At 46.6% G+C, this 12,110-nt stretch overlaps 1 protein-coding gene across 1 annotated transcript; it reads left to right on the top strand.

Annotated features, from left to right (window-relative positions):
- Positions 1 to 6,049: 6,049 nt before the first annotated feature.
- LOC307070420 (E3 ubiquitin-protein ligase TRIM39-like) lies at positions 6,050 to 9,374 on the top strand. The gene is made up of 2 exons (XM_079728874.1): positions 6,050 to 6,143; positions 6,250 to 9,374. Exon 2 carries the CDS (start codon positions 6,252 to 6,254, stop codon positions 7,866 to 7,868), a length of 1,617 nt encoding a protein of 538 aa, XP_079585000.1. The 5' UTR covers positions 6,050 to 6,143; positions 6,250 to 6,251; the 3' UTR covers positions 7,869 to 9,374.
- The last annotated feature ends 2,736 nt before the right edge of the window (positions 9,375 to 12,110 follow it).

Below are 12,110 nucleotides of genomic sequence, written 5' to 3' on the forward strand. Positions count from 1 at the left end.
TGCACCAACTGCTACATTCAACACCCAGCCACCGGAGCCCTTCGATTTCAACAAACCGCTCGATTGGACAAAATGGATCCGGAGGTTCGAGAGGTTTCGGCAAGCGAGCAACTTGACTACGAACTCCGAGGAAACTCAGGTTAACACTCTGATATATTGTATGGGGGAGGAAGCCGACGACGTATTGAGAGGATTAAAACTGAGTGATGCTGACACGAAAATTTATGACAAAGTAAAAGACGGATTCCGGGATTTCTTTGTTGTGAAAAAGAATATTGTGTTTGAACGTGCATGCTTCAATATGCGAAAACAAGAACCAAATGAGACTGTCGAGGCATTCGTCACTGCCCTGCATGCTTTAGCAGAACACTGTCAATATGGGGACTTGCATGATGAACTCATACGAGATCGGATCGTAGTGGGGCTTGCAAACACCAGACTTTCTGAACGCTTGCAGATGGAGGAAAAACTGACTTTGCAAAAAGCCATTGATATGGCAAGACAGTCTGAAGAAGTCAAAAAGCAACAGAGCACACTTAGGGGTGACGCTAGCAGTGTGATGCAGATGGAGGGGAGCTCCATAGACAGACAGATAAAAAAGGGACAGCAATATACCAACTGGAAAAGCAGCGGCGCACATTCCCGCCAACACACGCAAGGCAGAGACAAAGGCATGCAGCACAGCGCCCAGTGCTACAAGTGTGGGGGGCCTTCTCACGAGTGGCCCGCCAAGTGTCCCGCCAACGATGCAACCTGTCGGGGCTGCGGAAAAAAAGGCCATTACCAGCGCGTCTGCAAAAGCAAGTCTGTGGTAGCGTGCATTGAGGAAGAAGAGGGGAAAAGTTTCTTCTTGGGCTCTGTGTCATGTGAAAACAACATGTGGGCGGCTGATGTGCAGATAAAAGGGAAAGTGATGAAATTCAAACTTGACACCGGCGCAGATGTAACCGCCATTTCGGACAGCGACCTGAAAGACTTGTTCCCGGGGGCACAAATGCCTGTCCTCCACAAGCCAGAGAAACCCTTGCTGGGTCCAGGAAAGATTCAGCTAGAGGTAGCTGGCTATGCAAAAATGCAGCTGACTTACAAAGCCAAGCAGATGGAGGAGAAGGTCTATGTGGTCAAAACCCTGAGCACACCATTGCTCGGGCTACCGGCAATCACTGCCCTGGGTCTACTCATTCGAGTCGACAGCGTCACCATGGACTCTTTAAAGGCAACCTACCCAAAACTCTGCAAGGGCCTAGGCGACATCAGGCGTCCATACCACATCCAGCTCAAGCCAGAGGCCGTGCCATTCTCTTTAAAGACTCCACGGAGAATTCCCCTGCCTCTGATAGGAAAGGTGAAGGAGGAGCTCCAGCGGATGGAAGAGATGGGGGTCATCAGGCGCGTCGAGGAGCCTACGGAGTGGTGCGCCGGCATCGTTGTCGTCCCAAAGAAGAACAGCCAGCGACTACGCCTGTGTGTGGACTTCACGGGCTTGAACCAGTATGTGTGTCGAGAGAAGTATGTCCTGCCATCAGTCGACCAGAGTCTAGGAATGCTAGCTGGAGCCAGAATCTTCAGTAAACTAGACGCGAACATGGGATTCTGGCAGATTCCTTTAGCTGAGGAGTCAGCCAAATACACAACATTTATAACACCCTTCGGATGGTATCACTTCCAGCGTCTTCCGTTTGGGATCAACTCTGCGCCCGAGCACTTCCAGCGTGTCATGGCGGAGGTGATAGATGGACTCGACGGGGTGGTCTGCCACATCGATGACCTGCTGGTGTGGGGAAAAGACCAAGAGCACGACGCTCGTCTCCATGCCTTGTTGAAAAAGCTTGAACAAGCAGGGGTGACTTTGAATGCAGACAAGTGCGAGCTCTCCAGGAGTGAGGTGGTGTTCGTCGGGCATGTCATCACCACGTCAGGCATCAGCCCCGATCCAGAAAAGACAGAGGCCATCAGGGACATGAAAGAGCCTACAAACGTGAGCGAGTTGAGGAGTTTCCTGGGGATGGTAAACCAGGTGGGAAAATTCATACCCCAGCTATCAGAGAAAGACAAAGCTCTCCGTGACCTTCTCTCAAAAAAGAACTGCTGGCTGTGGGGTGTCGACCAGGTGGCGGCTTTCAGGGTGCTGAAGGAAGCACTAATCTCTCGACCGGTCCTGGCCATGTATGACACGAGCAGGGAGACCAAAGTTTTGGCAGACGCTTCATCTTATGGACTGGGGGGCGTGCTCCTCCAGAAATCGGACAGCGAATGGAGGCCGGTAGCTTACGCATCCCGCTCACTCTCACCCACTGAGCAACGCTACGCGCAAGTAGAAAAGGAGGCCCTGGGTCTAACCTGGGCATGTGAGCGCTTCCGGGACTTTTTGTTAGGAAAGCACTTCTGCCTAGAGACTGACCATAAGCCGCTCCTCTCCTTACTAGGCGCACAAGCACTCGACCTGTTGCCACCAAGGATACAGCGCTTTCGAATGCGGCTCATGTGCTACTCCTATGACATCGTGCACGTTCCTGGAAAGTCCCTCTGGACTGCTGACACATTGTCACGTTCACCTGTACAGAAACAAATGACCGCAAATTACACTGAACTGATGGAGAGCACGAACATTTACGTGGACTGCATTGTCAACAACTTACCTGTCAGTCCCACGTTCATGGACACACTCAAAGCACAACTGGAAGCTGACAGTGTATGCTCTCGTGTCATGAAAATGTGTGCAGACGGATGGCCAGATCACGCACAGCAGGAACCACTCCTGAAACACTTCTGGCCCGAGCAGGCTACACTCACAGTACAAGATGGACTGTTGCTGAAAGACACACGTCTGGTCATTCCAGCAGCAATGCGGAACGATGTGCTGGACAGACTGCACGAGGGCCATCAAGGGGTCGTGAAGTGCAAAGCACGTGCCCGTCAGACTGTGTGGTGGCCTGGGCTGGGACATCAAATCACGGAGATGGTGCTCAAATGCAGAACGTGTCTGCAAGAGCGCCGCAATCACAGTGAGCCACTCAGGCCGTCAGACTGCCCCGAGCGCCCATGGCAAAAGCTGGGGGCCGATCTCTTTGAACTGGGGGGAAAAACTTACCTGCTCGTCGTTGATTACCTCTCCAGGTACGTCGAACTTGCCCTGCTGACACACACAAAATGAAAGGATGTGATTAACCATCTGAAATCGATGTTCGCCAGACACGGCATCCCGGAGGTGCTCATGTCTGACAACGGCCCTCAATTCTCCGGCCAGGCATTCGCTTCCTTCGCCTCTGCATATGGGTTCAAACACCTTACCAGTAGCCCCAAATTCCCACAAAGCAATGGCGAGGCTGAGCGAGCAGTGCAGACCATAAAGGGTCTGCTGAAAAAGGCAACTGATCCGTACATGGCTCTGCTTGCATACAGAGCCACACCTCTTCAGAATGGGTACAGCCCGGCCCAGTTGCTCATGGGTCGACGTCTCCGCACCACAGTGCCGACACATTCCTCTGAGCTGCAACCTGCACTGCCCGACCGCAGCACTCTGTTCCAGAAAGAAAGGGAGAAGAGGACGTCAGATGCTACAAACTTCAACAGGCGACATCGTGCAAAGCCACTCAGCAGCCTGTCTCCAGGTCAGGAGGTGTGGGTGACTGACACAAAAACACCAGGGACTGTGATCAAGAGTCACACCTCGCCGAGATCTTACCTTGTGGATGCGCCACATGGGGTGGTAAGACGCAACCGCCTGCATCTTATACCACTCCAGTCTCCGTCACGAGACGAGGCGGGACAGCAGCAACAGGAGGCACTGCCGGTCCTAGAGCAGGGTGACACTCCACCAGCTTTGGGGTCTCCTGTTCCCTCTCCTGGGGTTTCCACTCCCAGAACCAGGTCTGGGAGAGCAATCATACAGCCCACTAGACTGAACTTATCAGTGGCTGAGAAAAGGAAAAAAATTTTCAATGTGAAAAAAAAAAGATTTTGTCATATCTTCATGCTGAGCAGAAAATGTTTTTCCAATGTACCAGTTTTACAGGAGAGATATTTACTTCAGAAAATAAGTTGGAAAATGTTATGTTTAGAAAGAGTATCAGTTTACCAGGATTTGTTTAACCCAGTTTTCTTTCACAGGTTTTGATGGACTTTGAAAAAAACGTGTTTCACATGTTCGTAAAAAAGGGAGATGTGGTGTATCTGAATACAGTACATTAAGGGTTAATGTATTACGCAGGTAACGTTACAGTAGACCAATAGGATTATGTGTGTGTGGTCACATGATGCTGGGTTCGTGCGTCTTCATGGCAGTTTAATAAAGTGCCTGTAAAGTCAAGACACAGTTGTCTGCGCTGAATTAATATTCCTCAAATAGAATATACGACAGAGAGGTAGTACTCCTAACAAGAAGATACAATAAATGTAGGTCAGTCCCTCCAGAAAAAAAAGAGTCTTAGCATAAACCTGTTTAGATTGGCCAGCGTTTCACCGGTTTACTGAGACGGAACAGTCCGGAGGGGATCGACCCGTGGTCAAAGACGGCGGTTTTTGTGATTGTTGCGGCCAAAAATCCTTGATTATGCGGCAAGTTTTCTTAAAAAATGCGATGAAATATGCGGCATATATATGCAATTTTATGCAATGAAATTGCGGGAACTTGTGAAAAAATGCAGGAACTTGCGAAAAATGCAGCTTTTCGATGACGTTCACGTCATCGAAAAGCATGAAAAAAGCATGTAGAGTAAACGCAACATTTTTCAACTTTCTGCTAAGATATATGTGACTTTTTTGCAACGAAAATGCGGGGATTGTGAAATCCTGCAAGCCCCGCATATCTTCCGCGGAAATCGGCAATTTATGCAGTGAAAGTGCGGCATATTTGAAAAATTGCGGCCCCCGCATGAATATGCGGACTTTGGCTGATTATGCGTTGAATTATACGATCGCATAATCGCGTTTTTCTGGAGGGACTGGTTGGTATGTTTCAACATTTGATAATTAAGACACAACATTGTGTGTGTGTGTGTGTGTGTGTCTGTGTGTCTGTGTGTGTGTGCCTGTGTGTAGTGGTGAGCGAGTTCAACTCCAAGGTGAAAGGTACTGGGTTTGATTCCCAATGTCTGCAGCCTAACCTGTATTATCCTATAGCGCAAGATGCCCCCTAACCCCTCCCTGTTCCATTACCACATATATCCTTAAATTTGTCCAACCCCTACCTGCTGCTGTTAATTTGCATACAAATGTCAAACACAAAGAGGGTTTACATATGAGGGCGGTCCGTTGGTCCACAGCCGCAACAGATCATAAAAAAATGCCACATTTAAAACTCTTGAACATCCTCACAGAGACACCTGGGGACATGTTGAAGCAGAATAAAACAGAGTTTGGATTTTTATTTATTTCTCTCTCGATATTATGACTTCATTATCATTTATATCTTGCATTTTGATTTATCCATACAGTTATTAAGGACTGTAATATGACAAGTGAAGGAATATTTGTATCAGGAGGGCAGGGGGGGGGGGCGAGGTTATATCCCCACCATACTGTTATAAACAATACAGTATGTCTTCCGTCTTATAATTTGTGAATTTTCTAGGTAAACCTATTTTGAATTCAGTGGAATTAACTGCCGCACGGCTGAAGGTGTTTGCTGGCTCTGACTGAAGGTGAACTCGTCGGTCTGGTTCGTCTGCCCTACCCCGAGTCACCTCACTCGGAGGTTTTATGAGGTTAGAATCTGGGAGAGGCAGGCACAGTCAAAATCAGGTCAAATGTATTTGTACAGCTCCTTCTCAGTTAGTCACAAATCACCACTGAATCACAAAATTTACTTTTTTTCCCAGGCTCACTGTGTCCAGTCTTTTTAAGGTTGAACATATTTGAATGCCGTAAAGAAGAGAACATATCAACGCATTTTAAGCGGCCTATACCGAATGCTTCAACATTCAGGGTGTGGAAGTTTGAAACGTCAGTGAACCGTGGGGGCGGAGCCAGGTGTTAGGGGAAGAGCCAGGTGTTAGGGGAGGAGAGGAGAGGACATCATGTTGAGGAAACGAAACTTAACATTCATAGAAACAAAGCCACCTGATGTGGAAGCAGTTCTCTCTTTTAGGCGGGAAAATAAAACGCATTTTGGAAAAAATAGTTGGACAGACAGTAACAACGAGGTGAGTAAAACAACACAACTTTGAGGAGTAGTTAAAACCTCTCTTCCCGTTATGGAATTAGAAATCGATAATTGCTCAATACATAAACCTTGTCGTCTGTGTCTAGGAATGGCCTGTGCTAACACTTCCTGGTCTGAAGAGAACTTTTTATGTTCCATCTGTCTTGATGTGTTCAACAGTCCGGTTACCACCGCATGTGGACACAACTTCTGCAGAACCTGTATTACACAGTTCTGGGATGAACAAGTCCATTACAAATGTCCTGTTTGCAACAAGCTTTTCAACCCAAGACCTGATCTACAGGTCAATACCTTCTTATCAGAGCTGGCAGCCCAGTTTAGAACAACCGTACGAGTAAAAGAGCAGCCTAGTGTTGAACAAGCAGAAGTTCCCTGTGACGTCTGTACTGGGACCCAGCAGAAGGCCGTGAAGTCCTGCCTAGTGTGTATTACCTCTTACTGCCAAACCCACCTGGAGCCACATCAGAGAGTCGCTCGCCTGCAGAAACATCGGCTGGTCGAGCCTATGGACCGTCTGGAAGACAGGATGTGTAAGAAACACGACCGACTTCTGGAGCTCTTCTGCCAGACTGAACAGGTGTGTGTGTGTCTGTTGTGCACAGTGACAGACCACAAGTCCCATCCTGTTGTACCTCTAAAGGAGGAATATGAAGTGAAGACGGCCCAGCTGGGGAAGACGGAGACTGACGTTCAGCAAATGATCCAGGAGAGAAAACAAAAGATTAAGGAGATCAAAGACACAGTGGAACTGAGCAACAAAGACGCAGACAGAGAGATAGCCCATGGTGGGCAGGTCTTCACTGCTCTGATAGGCTGTGTTGAAAAGGGCCGGGAGGAATTCAAACAAACGGTTCAAGAGAAACTGAAATCCACAGTGAAACGAGCTGAAGACCTCATCAAAGTGCTGGAGCAGGAAATAGAAGATCTGACCGATAGAAGCTCAGAGGTGAAGCGGCTCTCACACACTGAAGACCACCTCCACTTCCTCCAGACCTTCAGATCCCTGAAGGATCCTCCACCCACCAGGGACTGGACGACGGTGGAGGTCCGTCCTTATACGTCATACGTAGAGACCTTGAGGAGATCCCTGGATCAGCTGGAGGAGACACTGAACATGGAGATGAAGAAGCTGCGTGATGATTCTGAACTGAAGAGGGTCCAGCAGTATGATGTAGATGTGACTCTGGATCCTGATACAGCTCATCACAGGCTCATCCTGTCTGAGGATGGGAAACAAGTACATGATGGAGGAGTGAGGAAGAAACTCCCAGACAACCCTAAGAGATTTACAGAGTATACATCTGTACTCACGAGGCAGAGCTTCTCCTCAGGGAGATTTTACTTTGAGGTCCAGGTTAAAGACAAGACTGTATGGTGGTTAGGAGTGGCCAGAGAGTCCATTGACAGAAAAGGTAAGACGGGGTGGACCCCTGAGACGGGTTACTGGACTCTTTACTACAACAAGCGTGGGTTGGTATTTAGAGATAACACTTCTGTCCGTCTCCCTCTGAGAGCTGAGCTCCAGAAGGTGGGGGTGTTTGTTGGTTATGATGAGGGTCTGGTCTCCTTCTATGATGTGGAAGCCAGGGTTCATATCTACTCTGCTACTGGCTGCACCTTTACTGAGCCTCTCTATCCAATCCTCTATGATGGTGATATAAACTCTGCCCCCCTGATCATCTCACCTGCCAATCAAACAGACTAGGACCTTTGTTTGATAATAAAATAATCAAACGACCAAAACAACTAATGTTGTTTCCTGAATTACAATAGAATTAGAATCTCTACTATGTGAGATCTCAGATATCTGCATTAATGTCATACTGCTGTCATTTAACGAGGAGAATATTTTTAAGAATAAACCCTGCAGTTGTGTAATATAACCAGGGTGCGATTTGCCGGTGGGGATGGTGGGGATTATCCCCCCCTCTGGTTTACACGTCCTACCCTCTGCTGAATTATTTTTATCCTCGGTGGGGATAAAAATTATCCCCCCCACCCAAAGTATTTTCACCATTACATCGTAATAATTAACAACCAAAATACACAGGGTCCGTCTTCATTTTGAAACATTTTAAAATGTTTCTCAAAATTATCCCCCCCTCTGGCTTTTTCACAAATCGCACCCTGAATATAACCCTTTATAAAGGGTTATATTACACTCCATTTATGTGTGTGATTTCCCTTTAGTTCTTTTACACGTTTAAAGATATACAATTTGTTGCAGTTATGTAGAACATGTTTAGAGGATTAACATGTATAAATAATAATTCGATTTTTTTTTAACATTTCTATTGGTTTTAACTTCTGAATATTGAATAACAAAACAATTCAATGTGATTTTAATAAAAAGAAAAGGCAAATTTTAGGCCTACATTACATTGCCTACATTGTAATGGATCATTTCAGGGGAATAGATACATTCCAGTCCAATGGTGTTCAGTATAAATACTGTTTCTGTAATAAAAAAGTGTAGTACAAAAAATGAAATAGTTTATTTCTAAAACCCTTATTATGATGATTTTCGAGATTGATGGAACGTTTTAAATCATTGAAGAAATGTAAAAGTTTGTCGTCGATGACCCAGTAAATTAATCTCCAATATACAACAACCCAACATGTGTTACACAATTACACAAAGGTCATGTGTTACACAAAGGTGACAGTGACTACATGTAAAGATTCTCCCCATGTGTGTGAGTACCGTGACTTTGTCTGGTCAGCTCTCCTCTCTCCATCCTCTCCTCTCTCCTCTTCTCTCCATCGTCTCCTCTCCTCTCTCTTATCTCTGCTCTCTTCTCTAGCTCATCTTGTGTTCATTATTGTCGTACATTACGCATTAAGTGTGTTCACATGTCAAAAGTCACTCCATTTAGATTGGTGGATCTAAAATAGATGTTGTACAACTGAACTCCCACTGGGCGAGTTCCGCTGTAGTGAATCACTATGGTGACGTTGACCCTCCCGCTCGTGCGGAGTCCTCCTCCCCATAAGCCACGCCCACTGACTGCCTGGACGGCGCGAGGGGAGGGAGAGATCCCGACGCTGTTGGCACGAGGGCCGTGGACCGCGGTACCTGCTCTGAGTAGCCAGCAGCGTGGGAATGAATAACCCAATCACACGTTTAATCATTCTGTTTATTATGTAGGCTACTTGTTTAGTTGTATTCGTTGTTAAAGCATATTGGTAATAAACAACTCAGTCGAACCAACTGAATGTTCTCGTGTGTTCAGCCGACGATCCTTCCTGTTTCTTCAGTCTAAATCCTCTAAGCTGAGCAGATGTTTCTCCAGAGCTCTCTGTTGGTTATCCTAGCAGCACACCCTGGGGGGTCCTTCCAGCCCCTTGGATCCCAGCAGGTCTCTGGTGTCCTGCCCCCTGGCGTTGGCCCAGCCTTCAGTCCCTCCCGCCGGCTCTTCCTCCACTCACCGGTGGCTTGGTGGACCAGCTCAGTCCTCTGGAGACAACAGAATATTTTGAATTATGACTAATAAAGCACGTATATAATCGAATGGTTATGATGGTAACAGCTCATGGGAAAAATCTATAGTTAGCTGGCATGATCGAACAGGCACACACATTGCCCGAATTGAATATAAGGGTCTGAATCCCCCCCCACAGCTGAAAAATCCAGCCTTATATTAAAAATAGGGAACCATTATAGCGGCTATTTGTAGAAGTGAAAGCGCGCCCCCTTCTTGCTGCTATAGGTATGGTCAGTGTTCAGAAGGATGCGAAAAATCAGCAAAGCACAAGGACAGTCTTAACGACAAATGTCAAGAAATCCCTAAATATTTCACACACATACACACACTAGTTTGTTCTTTTTTTTCCTTGTTAATTTTATTGTATGGCAATGTCTCAATGTTTGATTTCCTGCCCAAAGGGAACTGGGTTTAATTTCCAGAGGGGTGCAGTCTACAAGGAGGAATCCTTGAGCAAGATGCCCCAAACTCCTAGCTGCTCCTGAATGACAAGTATCTGAATCTACTGTTAGCTGCTTTGGATAAAAGCATCTCATAAACAGTAACGATTTTCATTCAACTTCCCTTAAAGGTCCCGTGGCATGAAAATGTCACTTTATGAGGTTTTCTAACCTTAAAATGAGTTCCCCTAGCCTGCCTATGGTCCCCCAGTAGCTAGAAATGACGTTAGGTGTAAAACGAGCACTAGGTATTCTGCTCTGACTACAATTTGGAATTTTCCCCGTCTAACTGTTAACAACTAAACAGTGAGCAGTAAAAGGCCCTCATGCAGTCGGGGCCGGAGTGCCCTGCTTCCCCCAGCTGGTATCTTGTCCACGTGGTTCACCACCGCAAGCATCCTCGCTGCCAAAGTCTGCCTGCTGCCGGACTTCTTGTACTAGAAATGCAGCACAAAATGTGAATGAATATTGAGGGTAACCCGTTATAATCACAGTAATATGAGAATACGTTAGGAAAGCCACCGTACCTCTGCATAGTCCACCACAAGAACCAATTCCACTGTTCTGGTTTTGCTGATCCTTCATCTGTCTGATAAATATTGGAATGTGGCTGAAAATAAGGGAAGATAGTTCCATCATCTTTAAGCAAACACACTGAAACAATAAACAAAACCGGCAATACATCTCAATATCTGTCTTCATCGAGTCTTAGCATGAACCTGTTTCGATTGGCCAGCGTTTTAAATGTACCGGTTTACTGAGACGGAACAGTCCGGAGGGGATCGACCCGTGATCAAAGACGGTCTCCTCGTTGTCATTGCCACAGGAGCTCCTCCTCTGTCTCAGGTGTCTGGAGTTGTACACGGCGTGAAGCCCCTCCCCTTCTCCGGTGGCTTCCTGCTGGTCTGTCTCCCCTTCCTCGGTGAGGGGTTCAATGAGGTACGACTGGTCCTCGATACGCACGTACCCCCTGTGGTGGCGGAGAGAGAACACGGGAGGTCAGACTGAGATGTCTGTTTAGTGTCTGGGTGGGGTGTCTCGGGCGAAAGGCACCAGGTTCGATCTCCACTGTCTACTACCAAGCTGTAGGCATCCCTTTGATAGACTCCTTATTCCAACCGGCCCCTTAATTACTTTATTGGTATTCACTAAGTTTTGTCTGAATTGCTAAAAAGTAAAAAGTACAGACAATTATCATTCAATTTAATGAAAAATAAAAGTATCTTATTTTTTCTTATGGTCCTATCCTATCCCTAACTCTGTTCACAATGATTGAGAGGGATTTATCAGAGTTTTTTGGTTTATTACAGCAGTCCTCGTCATAAGCCATACGTGCCTGGTCTCAGTGCCATCGCCTTGGCAACGTGAGCAGGTGATTGGGTTACAGATCTTCAGGGACGGTCCAACACAGACCTAATGGTCCTATCAGAGGTCGTCTGGGCTCTCCCTTCATGCAGTAAACCATGGATTCTGATCAAATGTGGATTTCCCCTGAACATAAGACACTTTGGGAACGCTTTACTCACTTGATTCCTGAGCAGAGGTCGATACTGGCCGAGGAGTCCTCCACCTCCACGATGCTCCCATGGTAGTAGCAGTGGTCCTGGGGTAGGGTTCAATAAGAGACACTGAGACAAGGTCAAATATATATACTTCAATCAATCGTGTAGAAATTATTTGGTAACACTTCATAATAAGGTGTCATAATAAATAGCAAACTAGTCCTTACCTAACCCTCTGTTAGTATTTATTAATTGTTACTAAAATATCTAATTGGCACAAGTTAATAGTTTTTTCATCATTAATTAAATATTAGTTGTTTGCATAACCCTAACCCAACCCAAACATACAACCCTAATCCTAACCCTAACCCTAACACACGGCTCTAACCCTAACACAAGGCCCTAACCCTAACACACGGCCCTAACCCTAACCCTAAACCTAACACACGGCCCTAACCCTAACACAGGGCCCTAACCCTAACACTAGGCCCTAACCCTAACCCTAACCCTAACACAAGGC

Source organism: Pollachius pollachius (genome assembly GCF_949987615.1).
Source record: "Pollachius pollachius genome assembly, chromosome: 2".
Lineage (NCBI taxonomy): Eukaryota > Metazoa > Chordata > Actinopteri > Gadiformes > Gadidae > Pollachius > Pollachius pollachius.